Source organism: Phallusia mammillata, chromosome 1, assembly GCF_965637545.1.
Source record: "Phallusia mammillata chromosome 1, kaPhaMamm4.hap1.1, whole genome shotgun sequence".
NCBI classification, from domain to species: domain Eukaryota; kingdom Metazoa; phylum Chordata; class Ascidiacea; order Phlebobranchia; family Ascidiidae; genus Phallusia; species Phallusia mammillata.
In genome coordinates this window covers 33,719,375-33,742,655 of record NC_137252.1, presented here as the reverse complement: position 1 = coordinate 33,742,655, position 23,281 = coordinate 33,719,375, and the positions used below count along the sequence as shown (strand labels likewise).

The 23,281-nt window shown below is 38.9% G+C and overlaps 1 protein-coding gene across 1 annotated transcript; it reads left to right on the top strand.

Annotated features, from left to right (window-relative positions):
* The first annotated feature begins 18,133 nt into the window (after positions 1–18,133).
* Positions 18,134–23,169, top strand: LOC145211570 (multicopper oxidase mco-like). The gene is made up of 11 exons (XM_080080049.1): positions 18,134–18,209; positions 18,419–18,603; positions 18,664–18,765; positions 18,861–18,992; positions 19,506–19,702; positions 19,996–20,148; positions 20,660–20,864; positions 21,414–21,664; positions 22,050–22,146; positions 22,388–22,526; positions 23,006–23,169. Exons 1-11 carry the CDS (start codon positions 18,134–18,136, stop codon positions 23,167–23,169), a joined length of 1,701 nt encoding a protein of 566 aa, XP_079936175.1.
* Positions 23,170–23,281: the final 112 nt, after the last annotated feature.

Genomic DNA, 23,281 nt, shown 5'->3' with positions numbered 1-23,281 from the left:
GGTAGATGATTTATAGTGGGTACTCTTTTAGTTTTTTTTTTAACTTTAATAAGCCTTTTACGGTGGTAAATATCTTTTTGAAAGTCAACGATCACCGCGTGACAATGACAGTGGTTTTACCAGCTTGTTTGTTTAACCTGCCGTTACTTTAAATTGGGATTTTAAAAAATACATTAACCAATTTTCGTAATTATGACATGACACTTCACTGTAGCGCGGGGTAAGTAAAATCCAAAATTTGGGAATTACTACTTGAAATGAATGGACAAACCCAACTTTTTACACCCAAAATGTTTGGTAAAAAGACTTTTTACCCAATCAAACGAATTTTGTTTGTACATAAATTACCCAACACAAAACATTAAATTTTCAAAAGGTTTTGCTTTAAAACCATACTTATAGGCTATATTCAGTTTGTAATCGCATACCATTATTTCACTGATAATACTCATACCTGTAAACCTAAGACTTAATTTTGGACAACCATTTGCTCGAAAGAACCAATTGGTGATTGTAAAGACAATGGATTGGAATAGATAAGATTTGCTCGAAAAGCATACATTTTAATAAAGTCACAAATTACATTCCAAGAGTGATAATGAGCACCGAAGGATTCAAGAAACAGGCTAAAATGGCCACTTGAAGTTTGGCAAACAGATCTCATTAAAATAAAAAAATGTCACTAATGTCGAATCAGAGTTGTAAACGGGGCTGAAATTGAAACCCGAACCCGACCCAAAACCAAAAGTAAAAGCCCGAAACCCCACCCGAACCCGAATCGTTTTTAAAAGCCCGTTTAGGGTCGAAAGTTTGATTGACAGGCCTATACATTAAGCTCTAGAAAAGACCAAAACAACAAACAACAAACACAATAGACAATCGGTCTTAAAAATGGCGTTTTATGGCTGCTTGGCATAAGGTCAGATCCAGCAACTGGCTATAAGCAGAAAAGCCCGGGCCGTCTTACAACTCAATGTCGAATATTTTTTACAAAAAAGTTAGCAACTGCATTTGACCAAACATAAATCACTTTTTTCTGGTTTCTAACATTGCTTTTGTACAAGTAATAATTAGGTATTACGCCTGTGACACTAAAATTTCTGTTTGAGATCTAAGCTTTTGCTGCGAAATAAAACTTACATCATGACGTATTGCTGACAATGCGCAAAGGATGGTCACGAAGAAAAAGAGTAACCTTGAATTCAAAGAAGCGCATCACAGGGCGGAACCCTATTCTTGCCTTGGCGGCCATTAGGACCCTCCCTTGCACAGCCATTGCATAATTTAAATTTGAACTTAGCAAACTGACCATTCGAAAATACTTTATTACATACTGATAAACATTTTGCCAACCTCTATCTTTTCTATGAAACCAGACAAACTGTGCAGAGCGATTACTTAGATTTAACAAATACTCTATAAAATGGGGAACCAACCAGTCGAAAGCATCAGCAACGGTTTTAACTTCAACTTTGTAAAGCTGCTTTCATCAGGTTCGGGTTCGCTTACAACCCGGCGCTAGCAAGATTAGGTTACAGGTTAGCGAAACAACAAAAGCAAGGTTTGTGTAAATTTGTTACAACGCGCTTTAGTCAGTATGTCGTTGATGTACCATCAGGCATTGGATTGTTTGTCGCAATGTGATGCGCGTTCAACACTGGCTGGCAGCAGTCAAGAGCGGCCAAGCATTTCCTGGCGCGCCTGACCCATATACAGACATAAAAAACCTTGATCGGGATTCGTCCCCGGGAGTGTCCTGGGTTCGAACCCCGTGAAAAAAATGAAACACTATCCATAAGGCACACTTAAGATTGCAACACCTGATCAATGTTTATCGAAGATTTCTATACAAATTTTGCAACTCGTGTGAGCCAATTCTTTGTGCAGACAACTGCTATTGTAGCTGTTCTGCTGTTCAGCGCCATCAGTAAAAACGTGCCACTAAAACGTCCTAACAGCATAGGTTGCATACACCTGCTGAATATCATTTGTATAAGGGTACACAACAGTATGAAATGAATGCTATGTAACGCGTCCTGCTGTTCACAACGAAGAAAGGTTGGGCTTGGTCACAACAAGACCCAGTACCCAGTAAAAATGAATATACGAAATGCACAATAAGAAACACACAATAACTTTTGGAAATTAAAGAGGAAACCAAAGACCTATTTCGAAATAACGTAGGCTTCACATCACAATACAATAGTCATAAGTTATTAACAAACCAACAACAATTGCGTGGTGCAGTTTTTCTGGCCCCTTGATTGTAACCGTGGCAATTTTGATGCAGAAAGGGCAATCCACAGAAACCTCGTCATTTATCATGGTTGACTGGTTGACGCTAGAGCGAAAAACCTACAGAGCAATGTTGATAAACACACAATACTTCGCAAGTTCCTGACCCTTTAAGAGGAGCAACCTAAAACTCGAAATTCATTGTCGCATTTGCTTTCAGCTGTTACAATTCATAATTATTTAACTCAGCTAAGAATAAAAATATTTTCCAAGCAACAGAATCAGACAGAATGCATTTACAAGTTTTACTTTTCGGGATCGAGCTTACATTGAATAAAGTAGCTTGACGTCGCAATCAGCCACATTCGTGTCGAAGTTTCAAGTTTGTAAATCTAACTTTCGAGCCGGATTAGTTTTTAACACAATTTGGGTTCGTGACATGTTACCAGCTTGGTAGGCTTTCGGGTTTCGGTCTGTATGCAACTAGTGTCCAATTATAGGTACGAAGCTGTTAAAAAGATATAAGTTATGATAAATAACCTTCTTTGCACATCAGCTCGAATTATAGCAATTAAACCGAGGAGGTGGGTATAATTAATTAGCCAGAAACGACCAAACAGGTATATTTAAACATGGGGTGGTTTTTCTATAATTAACAATATAATATCAAAACAGTGAAACGAAATTTTTTCTCATTAGTTTAAAGTCAAAAACAGTTTTAATATAGCGTTTGTCGGGTCTTATTTCTGAACCTGATTAACCGACTCTTTTAAGTACTGCATGAATAAATGGTGTTTTTGAGTGGTCTGTTTTGTTTCTTTGGTTCGACCGGACCACTGTGACCGACATTGAATGTGCGTGGTGGGGTCACGCACTAGTCATGCGCTGCATTAGCACGTGTCTGGAAATATAATGTGTGAGCAACATTAGATGTGGATGCGTTTTTACCGTTTTTGTATTTTCACTTGTTTTGACTCGCTCCATTCACCCACTAAACAGTAGTCGCTGCCACCCATGTCTGTACCCAAAATAAGGGCCAGGACAAAGAAGGCTGGGTTCCGAACAATGTGTTCCTTGTTACCTAATGTTGCTTACAGTGATCCTAAGTGTACTCAGGGGGCTTGTGTGTGTGCACAGACACAAGAAACCCAATGCTGCATTTAAACTGATGCTTAATGTTGCTCACAGTGATCCCAGTTTACCCAGGATATTTGTATATACGCCCAGACAAATGAAAATGTATTCAGTCCATAAAGTGATGTGTGGTCACAGAATGCACGTTTAATGTTGCCTACATTGGTCCTCACATACACGGAATGGAAAATCAGATGTAACATTGTTTTGTAAACGCTAATTGGAGTTTTTTTTTCACTAACATTGCTGCCAGACGGCGAGCCACATTACACGTCACACACAGTCGGTAGGTGTAACAGTCAAAGACACCCGGTGAAGCATTTTGCGACAAACAAAATACCTCTGCATGTCGAAGCGTTGTCATAGCGAAAAGGCGTGGGGGAAGGCGGTAAAGTTTCGGTTCCTGTCACGTAATTTTCTTGTCGATGTCACAATGTTCTCATTTTAAAATGTAAAGTAATGTGAGTCGCAGGTTTGTTTAAGGACATGGAGCTTCTTTATTCCGTTGCTCAAATGTTTAGTGAAAAACGGGTTGTGCTTCAATACGTGCTGCCGAGTTTTTAAACTATTTACAATGTTACGGTCACAGGCGATTCTAATAGCTTTTTGAGAATTTTCATATATACCAACTACAAGCTGAAAAAGATGTATGGCACACTGAAAAGTTTGAGAGCGTCTGCTTTAGGAGGTTTAAGGTTTTTGAAAACAGAGGCTTTTGGTCTAATTTTAAGAGATTTTTAAGCAAATGCCTAAAGGCAACGAGCCTTTTGCAACGGACAAAATATACCGAAAAAAAGCGTAGTTCCGCTTTTGGTTAGCGCTTTACTAGGTGTATGTATCGGCGGCAAAAAATGCGAATAGAATTATGACTCGTATCGACATTGGGACAATAGTCGTGCACACAAAAGGCTTGTTTGCACTAAAACTATGTGTGCCTATTTAGTGTCTAGGGGTTAAACATAGTCAAGATGATCTCTCAACAATTTGTTGAACTTGGTATTAAAAGCAACCCAGATACAATTTCAACTTAGTTTTGAAATCAACTTGGCAGCATTGAATACAAAATGTTACCAGCTCTTTTGATTGTGTTGCACGAGGCGTAACGACCCGAATCAAACGTAAATTTAAAGTTTAAGTATCGTAGTAAAGAGGTTTTCAGATGGGTGACACCATTTGTATTTGAAGAAGCATTGCGAGACTACAGTTACCTGCGCACTGTTAAAATTTTGAAAGACGTCTATGAAAAAAGACGCTTAGCTGCATTGCGCTTTTTAATTGTTACGTCACAAGCAAATTAATCGCGATAAATGAAAGGATAAACAACATTAGTCCAAGGTTTTACAGGTATAGTGTGTATTGAGATCTACAAGTAAAACAAGTCTTCGGTAAGCAATGGAGAGGTCCATACTGCTTTTGATACTTTTTCAATTCATCACTGCTGCTTTTTCGCAGGATTGCAGCTTTACAGGCAAGTTATTAAAAGTTGTTTTTGATTCATTTTTAAATTTTGCGCCGTGAATGCATCAGTTATACGCTGAAAAATTTCGATTGTTACGTCACACCGAATTTAATGCAATTCGTAAAAAGATGCCCTCTATTTAAAATGGCGTATACCTCGCAAGTTTTTTACCAAAAATTTGGTGCAACAATTAAGTGGTGCAAGTTTTCTGGTCCTGTGAATGTAACCATGGTAACAAACGTTTTCGTGCCGTAGAAAGAACCATTTTGCAGCAACCTCGTGATTTGACGTCATCCACTGCTAAGTGGCGCGTGACGCTGCGCGCCCAGCCCGCTAATATCACGGTTGACTGGCTTTTGCTGGAGCGAAGAACCTACAATGGCTCGGTTCCGGCCCCGACTATTCGAGTAAAACAAGGCGATGAACTGGAAATATTACTGGTGGGTGTGTCGTGGGCGTGGTCTACAGAGACGAAGATTACTTAAATAAAGGTGTTTTTTAGATTAACGATTTGCCTAAAACGATCGAAGAAGGCAAACTAAACGAGCCTCGATTCCCAGACAGCACTAATCTTCACTTGCACGGCCTGCACATTGATTCAAAAGTAAGAACTTTTTCAGGTGTCCTTTTTCAGGAAGGCCGACCTAAAATGATTTCCTACAATTAAGAAACTAATATACGAGGCGAACAGGTCGCTAACGCTGTGAACCGTTTTAAGTACGGATATCGTAGAACAAAAAAGTTCTTATTTCTTACAAAAATGTCATTAGCAGTAGGACTTAAAATCGTCAATTATCTTTCTTACGTTATAAGTCATAAGGGTGGGAAGTATTTTTTTGATGTTTTTTACTCTGTGTTGTTTATCTGCGATTTCAGTTGATGTGTATTTTAATGATATCAGATTGTTGATTGCGTAACGATTGAAATGTCCTAATATCATTGCAGGATCACCGCCGAAAATTGTCAGCAAATCAACATGTGTTTGATTAATTTAATTTCGTAGGCTATTTAAAAAACAATTTTCACACAAGGTTCCTGGAGACAATGTCTTGATCCGTATCAGACCAGGACAAAGCTACCTCTACTCGTACAAGATCGAAGACGACCAACCCGCTGGAACTTACTGGTATCATCCTCATCTGCACGGCTCCACTATTCTACAGGTGAGCAAAAGTTGTCCTATATTTCATGGAATTTAAAAATGTTGAACATCAGCCCTATTACTCGAAGGGTTATTGGTTCAAATCCCGTCCAAACCTACATGTGATTGAGAAGCTATACTGCTAAAAATGAAACAAAGTAAATTACTTTTTTGCAGGTGAACAGTGGGATGGCGGGAATGCTAATAGTGGAAGACAGTGATCAAGCAACAAGCGACCAGTTAAAAGCGGTTACGTGTCCTTTTAACTGCGAGCACGACATTGAACTTTTGTTTCAACCCTTGCTGACGTACATCGAAAGATCCGGCGACCGGTTTATTGAAGTCCAGAACGAATATGAGGATACATTACGTGATGGGTAAGTTTGCATCTTTTGAAATAAAAATGTAAATAAGCATTTTTGCTTCGTTTTTGGAAAAGGCAAAATTTTTAGGCACGTTCATTGATTGATCAAGTCTCTAAGCCCTAATTACGTCAACAATTATGTGATGTAAAAATGTAGATTTGGGTGCAGAAACAGCATTTCATTTTAGTTACCAAATATAAAATCGCATTAGTACATTTTAAAGTAACTCCCAGAATGCCACTAATCCGAAATGGCAACTAATGTTGTATCTACATGAAGTTTACCCTACATTACTATTTCACTTAGGATTTACTCAAGTCGCTCAGGATGTCCATTCCGTAACTCGGGTCAGAATCTTACATCTTGGCTAAATGAAAGCAGTGGTCTCAACCATTTCACAACCAACGGGCAGCTTAACCCACTTCTTACCATCCAGGCGGGAGAACTGAAAAGATTCAGGTATAGGACAAAATTAAATACGAATCACCCAAGGCTATTATAAAAATATACGACTTTTTGGTGTGCCCTTCTAACACGGTGGTGGGGTTTCCATGGTATGGTGCTAATGGATCCAAGGATACAGAATTATTAATTAAGCACGTTTTCAAAGAAAATTTTAGGTAAACGTTACGTAAGGGTCCGTAGATTAACAATAACAAATTTAATACGGCGCACATATAAATAAATCATAGTAGGCCGGGTCTATTGAAAGCGTTGTACCGAATCAAGCCCATTTTTCAAGTATTCTCACATGGCAAGGCATAAGCGAGAAAAGTCTAGGCTGCGGTGGGATTCAAACCCGCGACAGGATGCTTGCCGGGGTTGCGCAGTACCACCTGACCTGCATAGGGTTTCGGTATTACGCCTATGATATGCCTTATATTACGGGGGTATTGTCGACTGTAAACACCTAATATGTAAATTACCGCTGGAATTGTGTGGGACTGCTGGAACGGCAACTGGTTTTTCTCGTAATAGAAATGGAACACCCCCTTTAAATACGCGTTCCAACGACCATGAAAGCTTTTCAAACCTGTTTTTTGGAGCAAAAAACCTTTACTGAGGCACAACAGGAAATAGCTGCGCGACATTGAAAGTTGATAAAGCGTAAGGAGACGTGACCTTAGTGGTGCGGCAAGGCATTGCGAGACTAAAAACAGCGAAAAAAAAACAGCGATGGAAAGTTTTTTTTAAATGGAGGTTTTTCACCGTGTATGTTGGTGGCAATTAAATAACGTAGCTGTGTCGATAGAGATCCGTGATGGTTAACCATTTTTTGGTGTCCGCACCATTCAAGCTTAGATAAAAAAATTGTACCCCTTGTCTATAGTGACTACCATAACAGCAATGTGTTTTAAATTTACCACTAGTTTCAGCACACTGCCATTTATTCAAACCTCAATTTACACTTTATTACAAATTAAACCCACACAATATTCAACTCATTAGCAGTTTCCCCCTGCTTTGGAGTTTTGCACCCCAACCCCTCACCCAGAACGTAACATCTGTATGTATCAAATCATAAACTGGGATAAAGCAAAAATCCTAACAAAACAATGAACTGTTCTATATAAAATATAACACATATTACCGAAAACCTTTTTTACAATGCAAAGTGTGTCTTAGTCTCATAAAAGTTTCGTGTAAAGTTTGCTATAAACGCCAAACTAAAACGTAAATTTAGGGCATATGTGGTGTTGCTAACTCAAAAGGAATCAAACCTTCAGACAGGTAACAACTGATGTAAGCTTACAATACATCTTGGTTACATACGTTTCAACGTTTTTTTGTAGAATATTTACAAATTGGTTAAAAAGATGAGTGCTGCTATTGTAATAAAACACACATTGAATCTTGTTTTTTTTAGGATGCATTCATCCAAGGCGTTTTGGGTCTCGGACTGAACGAAAACTGTGTAGAAGCTTTTAAGCAATTAAAAAGCGAAAACAAACATTTGGATTTGTTTGCAGAATGGTGAATGCAGGCGGGAGCGCTATTCTAGAACTCGAAATGGTAGACAATGCAACGGGACTACACGGTTGTGAATATCAGGAGATTGCTCTGGATGGAGTCTACCTGGATAATCCTCGCAGACCGAGACAGAACAAAACACTTTTGGTTTCAGCTGGTCGAGCTGACTGGTTGGTTCTATGCAACACACCCGGCACTTACATTGTAAGTCAAAAGGAAATTAATTTTAACAAGAGTTGAAAATAACCCGACTTGACCACCTGTTTTTATAAAATAATTTTCTCGCTTTCCTTCGCAGATACGCTCCGAAGCGCTTAGAGTGGACGACAACTCTACAGGCACACAAACGCGAAGATTTAACGGCACTCTGTTTACACTACAAGTCGATGGTTCTCCTCAAACAGGGTCAATAGGGACTGTCCCGTTACCCACAAGGCCTGCATACGTCAACTTTGCGACCAACACAACACTGAAGACAAGTTTCAGCATCGAGATCGGACCACAGTTGACCCTCAACAGGGACAAGTTCAATGGCGAACATTACTTTAGGTAATTTGTTTTAGAGTATAATTAACAGTGGAAGTTTAAATGCTTAGGAACACTATACACAGACTTAGTAATTAATTAATTAAGTAATTTAATCATAAACATAACTGCCAAGGAAGTGGTGTATGTATAGAATACATCATGCAGACGTTTCAACAATCACTGTTGCCATCATCAGTGCAGCTATACACACCAGATCCTTGGCAGTTATGTTTAGAAGCCAATATATATTTACGTTTCATGGATTGTAGAAAGACTTTTTCTTCTTTCATTGCAGACACCTGGTGAATGTAAGTGATCACGTACAGTGGAATTTTCTCAACACTGTCCCAAGAGAAGGCCATCCAATCCACATACATGTCAACCATTTCAAGGTGAGGGATGATTTGAATTATTTCCTTGTTTCCAAGCTATTTAGATATAAGAATATGTTCAGTTGATCACGACCGCTCGCGGACTTGATAAACGTAAAGCAACGAAGACAGTATGCTTGTTACTTGAAACAAATTAGTGTGTCGTAAGATGACCACATAAACCCTAACAACAGCTGCATTGATGGGATCTTATACGTCGAAACGTGGTAAACTGTCTGGAGCTTACATATCAGTAAATTCGAAAAATGCGACACTTCAAGAAGCTCCTTGAGAACGCAGATCATAGCTCAATTCCATCAAAAGCACAGAAACTAAATACTTTTCTCAGCACTTAAAGCAGTGGTTCCCAAACTTTTTCACATTTATTTCAAAACGGTCTCTTTGCCACTATTTCGAGGGCTCGCGGTCCTTAAGCCTAAATGTGTATTTCATGAAAATGAAATTTGATGGCAGGATTTTAGCTAGTTATGCAAAATTGCGCATAACAATCATCCTAAGACAGCATATGACATCACAAAAACATTACGATTATACGCGAACAATTACATTTTTGGTAGTTGTCATTCAATAAAGGCCATTGTTTAGCAATGGAAACAGTCGATTCTCAATTCTGCTTTGATTTAAATTTATTTAGTGGCAAAAACTGACGCCAAATAAGATTATAGAATTACTTCAACCGCTTCGCGGTCGCCCAAAATTGCCTCACGGACCCCTAAAGGACCGCGGACCCCAGTTTGGGAACCGCTGACTTAAAGCCATATACTTAACTGCAAAACAACAATACAAAATGCTTTAGTACTTTCCATTTTGATTTTAAAGTTTAAGGTCCCCTTTGTAAAAGAATTTACCAGTTGCGGCATTGTAGGTTGCACCCGCCTCTTGCGGGGTATGTCTGTGTCTCGTGACCAGCACTTGTTAACTTTGGATAGAAACAAGGTCAAATACTTTTTAGGTTGTGGGATACGAACGTTACGAAGGCCCGATCGGACAGACAATTGACAACGGAACTTTCCCAAATCAACCATGGCTGTTGTTTTCACAAGACACCAACCTAGAGAACAGAGTTTGTCTTTACCAGCACGAAGAATACGGTGGGGATACACATAACCATGAACTTAGAAAAACTCTTACGAATTTTTCTGTTTGAATAAGGAACCGGCGAGGCCGAATATCGGTTGAAATACTTACGAAAATTGTTCAAAAACTAAAAAAACATTTTTCGATTAAAAAAATCAACTGGCAATGCTGATTGGAGGTTCGAAACTTCAAATTGAAAAATATTTTTCTGTTTTTAAAGCTTTTTTATTGTTTTAATAAAGAGAGGTGGTGCCGAATAGCGGTTCGACATGTTTTTTTTTTGTTTAAAACCCTGAACACTTTTTAATTTGAAAAGGTTTTCTGGCTATGCCAGTTAACGGTTCGGAACGCTTAAACCAATTGCTTTCCCTTTTTTGAATAAACACAGTTTTCTCAAACTTTTTTTTGTTGCGACGCCTCTGGAAAAGTTTTCAGGGCTTGCGACGCACCAGCAAATAAAACTTAAAGAGGAAACTTAATATTATTAAAGTTGTGTTTATTGATACAACAACAAAATGCCACGCCACGAAACTGAACTATTCTGCAACGCCCTTGATAAATTGAAACGACGCACCAGGGCTTCGCGACGCACAGTTTGAGAACTACTGCTGTAAAAGTTTAAAATCAATGGGCAAATTGAAAAGTGCCTTTGTCTTGCAAATGCTTGAGCTATGGACAAATTGCCCTTGCCGTTATTCCAATAAATCCCATGCCACGCAGATGCTGAAAAATACTGCAATACTGAGCCATTAAATGACACAACTCTCTCCTACCCCCATCATGAAATGTGGGACAAAGATGTGCCAGGAACAGTTGGATATTCCCAAGCCGGTGACTATAGAGATACTATAATGGTGCCACCACTCTCCAACATAACAGTAAGTAAAACTAATTTTTAAAGTTGATTTTGTGTTAAATTAATTATTGATGACTATTTTGTTGTAAATGCAGTTTGTCGTTGCACTGTTACTTAATTTTCTGCAAAACGCGCTTTTAAAACAAAAAAATAAATAGTAATAATAAATCAATTAAGATGAACATAAATTCATTACTGGGATCAGCCCTGAAGCTTCTATGCAGACCAGCGATCACGACATACTCATATGTATATCACAGTACGCTGAATCGGTATTGCGCCTTCAATGGGCCTGGCGTACTGTGAAATATAAATCAAGCAATAAATCAGAGGTATTTTACATGGCAAAAAACGTTACATAACCTTGTAGTATTTCAACAGATTCGACAAATATTAGCATAATACATACATAATGCTTTGTACATGTTACAGATACAGTTTATGGTCCACAAGTTTACAGACATCGTGGTGATACATTGTCACTTTCTTCGACATGAGGACTTAGGAATGATGATGCTTGTGGATATTATTAACTCAAGTAGGATATTATAAGGACTTTTTAAGTAATGATTTCCTCTTGATTTATCACACATACAACTTTGAAAAGTCGAATTACGAATCATTTAGGCAAAGCCAACAAAGTTTGTGGTAATAGTTCTACGGAATTTGACAAACTTACATTTCAAAAAACCCGTGCACTGTTATTTTTGACACGCCCTAGAAGTCTTATCTCGTGTATTCTTTAGTGCGCTGTTTTGAAAAAAATCACAAAATATAAAACAGACTGCATTTTTTTTACTGGTTTGGTTCCGGTTCGGGTCCAACGCCAAACAAAATATGGGGTTCAACTCCGGTTCGGGTTTTTAGAAAATCGTAATTTGCGGTTCGGGTTTAATGAAATTAACCGCTCAAACCGGCCTGCGGGTTCGGGTTCAGTTCCGGTTCGACTCCCTGCCCTTAACTATTATTTTTTTGATATTACAACTGCGGTCTAAGGGTTGTATTAAACAAATTAAACATCACATCGACAGATTTAAAACACATTTGAATTAACTGATGTTTGTCTTCCAGCGGAGGGAGGAGACACGCCTGTTATGCCAAAATCCGGGGATGCATTGCCTGGACAATGTAATGGAAGCAAACCACAACACGTAAACAAGTAAGAACGATGTACCGCTGTGAACCTTTGTTTTCTAAGTGCAGTTTAAATAAGACTCTCTAGTCCCCCCCGAGCGGTGAAAATATTTTTGATCGTTTGCTCGTAAAAAATCGGGCTTGCATGTTCTGGTTGCTTTTAGCTTACTAGAGTCTTTCATTTATTCGCTCACGTTCATTGCACACGTTCAGGGCGCTAACTGTTTATGCAATAAAAAGTAAAAACAATCAATCACTCAACTATATTATTTTGATATTACGCAGTTATGTAAAAGTATTTAAAAACTGTTATTTTAAGAATGCAGGCTCTCAAATAAATATAATGGACCAATGCATTTTACCTTATCTTGCAGATTCTTTCTGGTGATTTTCTGCTTGCTATCAGCGATTTGGTGGTAATGGGTCTTGTAGTGTTTTATTGCCAGGAGCCAAAAGCACAACCGCACAGCATGCGCGCGTAACTAGAATGACCTCCAAGAAGGTGGAGAGGTACAAGAAAGACTACGTAGTAGAAAACCACCCAAGCGTATAAATACGTCACAAATTCACTACATCTTCCCTCTTCAGAAAGATTGTAAATACAAACATAACAATAATAGACAAAACGAAAAATACGTAACACTATTCGCTAAATCGCTGCGGTGCGTGTATAGTCCGACCAGACCGAGTGTGGTATGTTGAACCTTCCAGTGAAGCACTCCGAGCGTCATCATTTCTTTCGACATCTTCTGTGTGAGGGATAATGGGCTCAAACCGAGCCTTGTACAGAAACCGTCGATTTCGCCTGAGCAAATCGTCTTTTTTATCCTTAATGATGTAAGAACGATGCTTGTGAGAGGCTTTGATAACAGTGGCCGGTTCAAGATTTTTGTCACGTCGGTGATAGATTTTGTCTCCAGTTTGAAGTGGTGGAAGTGGTCGAGCACCTCTATCAAAATACTTCTTCTGTTGGTTCCGCCTCTCACGCATATATTGTTGTGCGACTGATACAGGCACAGTCCTTGGCTCTAGATGTCTGGATGTCATAGGTGACAATTCTCTTAATCTTCTCCCCATCAGCAATTGCGCTGGCGAGCCTTCGTTTCCGATCGGCGTATTCCTGTACTGCAAAAAACTTAAATACGGGTCTTCATTAGACTTGAAGGCTTTATCTAACAAACGTTTTACAGTTTGTACAGTTCTCTCGGCCAAACCGTTTGATTGTGGATATAATGGACTCGACGTTTTATGTAATATGTTCCAATTTGTACAAAAATCTTTAAAGTTTTGACTGTTGAACTGCGGACCATTGTCTGATATGATAACCTTCGGAATCCCATGCCTTGAAAATAAAGATTTTAAATGAGAAACTACAGCTGGACTAGTTGTAGTTGTCAACAAAACCACTTCAAAATACTTGCTGTAATAGTCTACTACAACTATATATTCATTTCCATTCCATTGAAATAGGTCCATAGCGACTTGCTCCCATGGCGTCCTAGGTATTTCATGATTGACTAAGGGTTCTTTTGGGTGCTTATTTTGAAACAATTGGCAAACTTTACATTTGGCAATGTAATCGCGGATGCAATTTGTCATTCCGGGCCAGAAATACAAATCTCGTGCTTTTTCTGTACACTTTACAATTCCCATGTGTCCACCATGAATGCGTTTTGTTACAAGTTGTCTCAGAGACGAAGGAACAACGATTCTCTCACCTTTTAACAGGACATCTTCTGTTACAGACAGTTCGTCTCGAAATCCCCAAAAATCACGTGTCTGCTGGGTGCATGAATTTCGCGCGGTGGGCCAACCGTAAAGAATATACCTTTTAAGCATTTGCATACATGGGTCCATCTCAACAGCGCGTTGAATTTCTTTGAGATCATGAATCCCATCTGATGGCAAATCTATAAAATTAACATGCAAATTGTTGTCACATTGGTCCGATTCGTCACTGTTTTGAGGGTGGTTTCGAGATAGGGCATCTGCAATCGGGATATCTTTTCCAGGTTTAAACGAAACAGCAAAATCGTAATCTTGAATCTTTATCATCATTCGCTGCAGTCTAGCAGAGGCTGTCGAAATCGGTTTCTTGAAGATGATTTCCAAAGGCTTGTGATCGGATTCAACTGAAAAATGTCGGCCATATATATATTGATGAAACTTTGCGCACCCAAAAACTATTGCTAGCATTTCCTTTTCAATTTGTGCGTACTTTTGTTCAGTTTCGCTTAATGCTCGGGATGCATACTCGACAGGACCATTGTCTTGTAACAAGACAGCGCCCAAACCATGTTGCGATGCATCCACTTGAATTTTTAATGGCGAATTAGAGTCGTAAAATTTAAGTACTTTACCAGTTTGAGTAACTTGTTTCTTTACAGCGTTGAAAGCTGTTTCGTGTTCTGTTTCCCAGCACCACTGCTTGTGTTGGAGTAATTGCCTTAACACAGAAGTCTCTTCGGAAACCTGCGGCGAGAATTTGCGCAAGTAGTTAACCATTCCTAAAAAACACTGAAGTTCCTTTACGGATGTTGGCGATTTCATTTTTGATATTGCCTCAATACGTTTCGGATTGGGCTGAATGCCATTCTGACCGATCACATGTCCAAAATACTCTACTTTCGGACAGCAAAATTTGCATTTGTCAAGATTAAGTTTAATACCTTGTTCCCGGCAACGTTGCAGCACTTGTCTCAAGTTATCTATTGCTTCATCTAACGTGTCCGCCCATAGCAATATATCGTCGATTATGGCAGCTTGTTTGGGTAAACCATGCAAGGCTTGTTCAATTCTCTGTTGAAAAACGTCTTGGGCCATTTTTAGACCAAATGGCATTCTTAAGAATTTGTATTTTCCGAAAATAGTGTTAAAAGTAGTAAGGTTTGAGAAAACTGAGTCGAGCGGAATTTGCCAATAGCCCGATCGTGCGTCTAATATCGAAAAGTATTTGGCACCAGATAATTTACTAAAAATGTCGTCAATAACCGGCAGTTGATAATGTTCTCTTTGGATTGCTCTGTTAAGAGGACGTGGATCCAAACAAAGGCGAACACTACCATTTTTCTTTTTAACAACTGCAATTGCGTTTACCCAGTCAGTGTACTCACATACAGGTTCAATAATTTTCTTTTTCACTAAGTAGTCGAGTTCGTCTTTCACTTTTTCCTGAATAGCAAACGGTATACGTCTTGGTGGACTTACGGACGGTTGAACACTGTTGTCTAAAATAATGTGGTAAGGCTCTGAAAAACATCCAATACCTTCAAACACATCTGAATATTCTTTACACAGATAGTCGGGAGTTTGACAGGGAATATTTTTATTTATTTGCATCAGTATTTTTATTAGGCCCAACTCTATGCTTGGTCTTAACCCCAAAATTGGTGGTGAATTTGAATGGACAACGTAAAACACTTCCGTGATTTCTTTATTCTTGTACGTGCATGTTAAATTAACTTTTCCAACAGGGCGGATTACTGATCCGCCATAAGCGACTAAAGTCACACTTGTTCTTTCCAGGTGAATGTCCTTCATTGCTGTTTTGAAATAACTGTGAGGGATGATGCTGGCTTGTGCCCCAGAGTCTATTTTGAATCTAATGGATAAACGTAGTCTATTAAAGAATATATCCACAAAAACTTGGTCCATCGTGGTAGAAAATGTTTCAACAGATGAAATCTCACCTTGACTATACTTGTAGCACACCTTTGCAAAATGATTCCATTCACCGCAGCTGAAACAGCGTTTTCCTTGTGCGGGACACCTCCGTTCACGACTATGCCTTGTTCCACATTTGTAACAGTGCTTGAGGGGAGCACGTGTAGAATATCGAGGTACCATCCCCACAGCATCAATTGAAGACCTTTCGTCCTTGTTTAAAGAAGTTAATTGCCTCTGCGCGAATTCGTCTCCCCGAACCACGTCGATGCACTGGTTTAGCGGCATGTCCGGTTCCTGTAACATTCTTTGAACCACTCTATCATTTCTAATGCCACAAATAATGCGATCTCTAATGAGACTGTCTTTAATGTCCCCAAATTCGCAGTTAGCTGCCAACAGCTTTAGCTCGGTTGCATAAGCATCAATTGTTTCATGATCCTCTTTATTTCTTACAAAGAATTTATACCGGTCCATAGCTAGATTTCGTTTAGGTTTGCAATATGCATCGAACTTATCAAGAATTACCTTCGGATTTTTTCTTTCATCATTACTGAGTTCCCATGTATTGTAAATGTCCCGTCCATCCTGACCGATGTAAAGCAAAAGATAACTACATTTCTCCACATTGGATTTTGCCGATAAAGGACCAGAAAAAGTCAGTTCAATCATTTGTCGCCATTTCCGAAAATTCTCGGCAACGTTTCCATTGTGAAAATCCATTTCTTGTTTGTTGCTTGGAAATTCCATTGCAAATCCAACACTTCTGACACCATGTAGTGTTTTATTGCCAGGAGCCAAAAGCACAACCGCACAGCATGCGCGCGTAACTAGAATGACCTCCAAGAAGGTGGAGAGGTACAAGAAAGACTACGTAGTAGAAAACCACCCAAGCGTATAAATACGTCACAAATTCACTACAGGTCTTGCTCTGTTTTGAGAGTTCATTGACATTTCAAGCTAAAAAACACATCAGATACAGACTCAACAGTAGTCTCAACAGTAACTTGTATATACTCAATAGAATTATCTTGTTTTTTTAAAAAAAAAAACTTTGCTGGTATCAATGCAAAATCATTTTACACTGTTGTGAAGGGTTTTTAATATATAATGTATAAACGAATATTGCACTTCCAGCAGTTACTGAAGTTTAATTATGTGAGACAGAAAATTAGTTCCAAAATTACAAATCTGCTTTATTTTTTTAATAAATGAGGTTTAAATAAGATTAATCAGGTTCCTTCTAGAAAAAAAAACAACATTTAACTAGTTAAGGCCGTTGGTAAATTTATGCGGTGAAAATTCATTTCGAAAATCTATCCCTGCAACTAGGCTATGTTCTTGTTGTTTCAAATATGTTTCTTTTAACCACGCACAAATCAAAAAATGGTAATTATTATGCACTATTTAGAAAGTTCACGTAACAAAGTTTCGACACATACCCAATCACTAAAGGCTTGCACGTTTAAACAACAGTCACATGTTATGTATGTTTTTATTTGTTCATGTTTTTTTTGTATTTATGTATATATCAATCGAAAAACCATTACAAAAAACATGTATGGTGTATGTTTTTTGTACACTAATTGCATTTTTGTAGCCTACATGTCGGTCCAGAACATCGCAATAAAACAGGTTGAAAGAACATTTTGTTTAAACACTGGCAAAGAAAATAGCATGTTACACGCAAGTACGTCAGGGTCCGTCACCCTGCAATTGAAACTTCATTTGCGTACAAGTTTCGGAAACAATATCTTTAAAGTATCACAAACACTTCACCGAAAGGTAAACAAAACAATGAAAAGGACAGATTCCAGAGTATCACAAAAGATTGCCACGCCGAAAGTGACACTATTGAAACATGAGATTAGTAAATATTGAGAGTTAAAGTTTGTTCACAACAGTAAGGACATCTGCGAGGATCATCTTCGCTTCCAAAACACGGGTGTTTAAATGTTTTGAAATGATGCCACTGTACGGATTCTAGCTACAGAAGTGGCTGAACTAATAGCATTGCCTTTAACACAGAAGAGATGTGGTGTTAATTTTAGCCTCACTGAAAGTTTTTGTCTCTCTGTGGCTACATTTATTTGTTGCCCAAAAGACCGAACATCAACAAACAATCGAATCTATTTGTTTGCTAGGTAAAAGGTTTAGTTTGCAGTCATCTTGTACAGAATGAAGTGGTCAATATCGGTTTTGATACTTTTGAATTCGGCGCTCGTGGTCGTTTCGCATGAATGTCATCTTGCAGGTAATTTGTGGGGGTATAACTCTTTTCTAACTTTTAACACCGAATCATAAACTATCTTATGCTGCATAATATGAATCAGCTATATCTGTGGGTTTTAACCACCATAGAGAAGTAATCATTTTTGAAAGAATACACTCAATTACACTACTTTATGCAAAAGTTTTCTGAAATTTGTCATGTAACCATAGCAACCACGTTTTATGACGTAGAATTGGCAGCGTTGCAGCAACCCGAACATGAGCTGTCAATCAGTACCAAGTGGCGCGTGACGTTGCGCGCGCAGCCAGCAAATTTCGCGGTTGACTGGCTTTTGCTAGAGCGAAGAACCTACAATGGCCAGATCCCAGCCCCGACTATTCGAGTCAAACAAGGAGATGAACTGGAAATACTACTGGTGGGTGTGTCGTGGGCGTGGTCAACAAAGACACGAACTAATTAAAGGTTGTTTTTACAGGTGAACGACCTTCCTAACACGACTGAAGAAGGCAAATTAAACGAACCTCGATTTCCAGACAGCACCAATCTCCACCTGCACGGCCTGCACATTGATTCAAAGGTTTCTTATAATGTCTATAAAAGACTTTTTCTATCATATTTCCAACCAGGCTAAGTTAGTTTCTAAGACTCCAATCAGCCATTTTCGTATACAAGGTGCCTGGTGACGACGTCTTGATCCGTATCAAACCAGGGCAGAGTTACCTCTACTCGTACAAGATCGAAGACGACCAACCTGCTGGAACTTACTGGTATCACCCGCATCTACACGGCTCCACTATTCTACAGGTAAACAAAAGTTGTCCTATATTTCATGGGATCTACAGGTAAACATACTTGCCAAACGTTACAAGCAATCAAAAGCTAAAATACCCTTTATGCCAATTAAGCGCGTGTTTGTAACGCCAAGGGAAAGATGAGGGCATCGCAACTTGTTTTAATGGGACCAGCCATAACGGCAGACCAACACTAACTCGTGTAGCTCAGTTAGTAAAGCACGAGACCCAAAATACTCCTGTCGTTGGTTTGAATTACACAAAAGGCTAGATTTTTCTAACCCTTTGTCTTGCTTAGAAGGCTGCGCTTGATTCCAAACAACGCCTTCAATAAACTACAAGTGCTGTTATCGCTGGTCTGCATAAACGCTTACGGGCTGATCCCAGTTATGAATTTATAAGGTGCTTGTAATTCGACTTTCGACAGGGTCACCACACACTTGGTATCTAGAGGCAGGCCCGTGTGCTGAATATTTCTTGTCCATGTTTATCCGCATGTGAATTAAAATATTTTATGTTTTTGCAGGTAAATAGTGGAATGGCTGGAATGCTGATAGTAGAAGACTGCAGGCAAAATACAAGCGACCAGTTAAAAGCTGTTACGTGTCCTTTTAACTGCGAGCACGACATTGAACTTCTGATTCAACCTTTGCTGACGTACATCAGTGGATCGGGTGACCGGTTTATTTTGGTCCAGGACGAATATAACGATACTTTACGAGGGTAATTTATGTTTGGTTCGGGTCTTGGGGTTTTTCTTCCGGGTTCCGTCAATTCTTGTTTATATTCCCCTTGAAAGTACTAAGACCATAGCGGGATCCGAACCGACAATCTTGTGATCATAATAAGCTCGGTAACCTTCCCAGCATGTTTTCAGCGTTTTTGTAACACAAGTTTAAAAACAAGAACGCGAATTCCGATTAGGTTATTTGTCTGTTGATGTGTTCGGCTCTGCGAAACATTATGTTAAGTTTCTGCTTATTTTTTGGCATTGGGTAAAAGAATGGTATTTTTAGCATTGACTCAAGTGACACAGACTGTCCAAACCTTAGTCCGGGCCAGACTAGGCAAGAATGGCTGAGGGATTTCAGTGAACTCAACCATTTCACAACCAACGGCCAACTCAACCCGAATCTAACCATTATTGCTGGAGAAATGAAGAGATTCAGGTAAACAATGAAACCAGACTAAGATAAGAAAATACTAAGAATTAATGAAGTAAGTTCCTTTCGACGATCATTATGTGTTGCCGAAGTAAAATACTGATTATGGAAACATGTTTTTTTTTTCAAAAAAAAAACAACAACAACACACAAATGATGGAAAATCCCAAGAGTTCTTGCAAAAACTTAAAATGACTGGTTCCTTTTCACAACGCACTAAATTCTAGCCACTATAAGCATGTACATACGTTGTATTGGCCCGTGCATTCAGTACACGTTTATGAAGGCTTACCTGTCAAACTACTCCGCTCGGTAAACTTAACCTCTTTTTATCCCAATCGGGCTGTAAAGAACATTTTATGTCAGGGTCGGCTTCCAACTTTGCAAAGCAGTATTACTATCCGACACAAAACGTACGCGATTAGCAGCACAAAAAATTGTAGCACACAATTTATGACTAATTACGGCGCAAAAGGTAACTACAACTAGATATTTCGGAAAAAACAGTTTTTTGCAGAATGGTTAATGCCGGCGGGAGCGCTATTCTCGAACTTGAAATGGTCAACACTGTAACGGGACTTCACAGTTGTGAATACCAGGAGATTGCTTTGGATGGAGTTTACCTGGACAATCCTCGCAGATCGAGACAGAACAAAGCACTTTTGGTTCCTGGTGGAAGAACAGACTGGTTGGTTCGATGCAATGAACCTGGGACTTATATTGTAAGTTAAGAACAGAATGCACGTCAACAATGTTCGATGCGCTTGCAAAAGTCTTTAAAAACTTGTCATAGATCAAGAATGTTGAAAAGGGGGTTAATACAAGAGAACAATTTAAAAAAAATATAACTTCAAAAAAATCCGTCTGTAAATGTAATTTGACAGAAAAGGACACCCTCAAGCTAATTTTAATAAAATAGGACGCCTATTGCAATACAGACGAACTCGATGATACTACAAATTATCCACCAAATAGATTTACATCCCATGTCCCAAAGCATACATTGTAAACATTCTGGGTGTTTCATCGCCCTTGTTGCGTTATAACAAAATGTTTTCAATTTATGTCATCACCCTGATGAAGGTGTCTGGTATAGGACATCGAAACGACGGCATATTATAATAAAAACTGCTGGAAGATCTACAAATTTGTTAATGCGTTATGCCAGGCAGCAATAGTTTATTTATATGTTTTTTTGTTTACGGGACATTACATCTGAAGCTTACGTTACATAACATTTGCTTTTTTTAAGGTTATTTGGTCTTTTACAGATTCGATCGCAAGCTCTGAACAATGACACGCCTTCGGTGGGCGAAGAGACCCGAAGATTCACCGGCACTCTCTTCACCCTTTATGTCAGTGGTTCTCCTCAAACAGGGTCAATAGGGACTGTCCCGTTACCCAAAAGGCCTTCATACGTCAACTTTACGACCAACACAACACTGAAGACAAGTTTCAGCATTGAAATCGGGCCCCAATTGACTCTCAATAGAGAAAAGTTTAAAGGCGAACATTATTTCCGGTAAAAAGCTCGGATAAGTCAAAGTAAACTATTTTTTCACTGACTTGCAATTATTTGTTCAAAAGTTGAAAACAGAATAATGAATAACCCGAAATACAAAGTTGTACACCGTGGGCCCAATTTCATCTTGGCCACTTGTGTTTTTCTGAACTAAATCTAAAACTTATGTGCCATTGCTCCAACAAAGTGAAGCATACACTACACAGAATTCTGAGAGATTTCATTTAGCGTTTTACTGCGTTAATGGGTATGTGAAAAACACCGCTGCAATATTGTGGACATGACCGTTTGGACATAGATCTTTGCTGCTGGACTAAGGAACCTTGAGTTGAAAATAACTGTTTATCACTGACTTTGTGATCCAAAAATCCCCTCTTCGTTGCAGACACTTGGTGAACGTGGACGAGCATGTACAATGGAACTTCCTTAACACCGTCCCAAAGGAAGGACACCCAATCCATATACACGTCAATCATTTTAAGGTGAAAAAACATGACACACAAAATACTCTTTCAAAAAGCATTTACGAAGTATTACCGTATGTTTGTAAAGGTGCTGGTTAAGGTTAGGTTAAAGTTTTTCTCATTACACTTTGTAATCATGGGACAAATTGGACAAAAATTGCAATGTTGTTTTTGATTTCTATTTGGTCAACCAGTCACTCACGCAGGCTTACACCTCAACATATACATGACAGTTCTTTTGAAAGACCTTTGTACTTAGGTTGTGGGATACGAACGTTACGAAGGCCCGATCGGACAGACAGTTAACAGTGGAACTTTTCCAAACCAACCATGGCTCCTTTTTTCGCAAGACACCAACCTCGAGAACAGAGTCTGTCAATGTCAACACGAAAACTTTGGTAGGCGCTACCGTAAACGCTCCGACATATTAACCTAATTAGGATAAAAAAAAAAACCGACCTCAACGGCATTCTGGAGTTTACCATACATAGCAACACTATAGATAAACCATTAAACTGAGAAAGCACTGTAAAACACCGAATATCAAAAAAAAGACCAGATGACTTTGACTAATTCCACGACCAAAATGCCGAGTTTTTGAAATAACCAGAATATTGCTTAAGCAGAGGTTTTAGGAGATGTAGAGGTAAGAACTAGGTTCCGCTGTGTTAAATCAATACTGCTCAAGCAAAAGTTTTTTGCTGATGGAAACACAAGTGGCCGAGACAGGCTTAGAACCCACAAACTTGTGAACACAGGGCGGTTGCATTAACCATTAGGCCACCTTGGTTTTGAAAAAGCCCATGGAAAGCAATACAACCCGATCTATGGAAGCTTACAAAATTACTTGTTATATGACGTTTAACGTGCATTGTAGATGCTCAATACTGTTCTGAAACGCTATCGAATAACACCCCCCTCTCCTATCCCCATCATGAAATGTGGGACAAAGATGTGCCAGGAACTATTGGATATTCCCAAGCTGGTGACTACAGAGATACTATTATGGTTCCACCACTCTCAGAAATTACGGTAAGATAATAAAAAAGCTTGCTGTTGGCCTATAAGTAGTATGTTGTTGAGGCACAGCAACAAAACAGTCAAACAAACGGATCTTTATTGCTAGATGTTTTATACTGTATAACGCAACTAG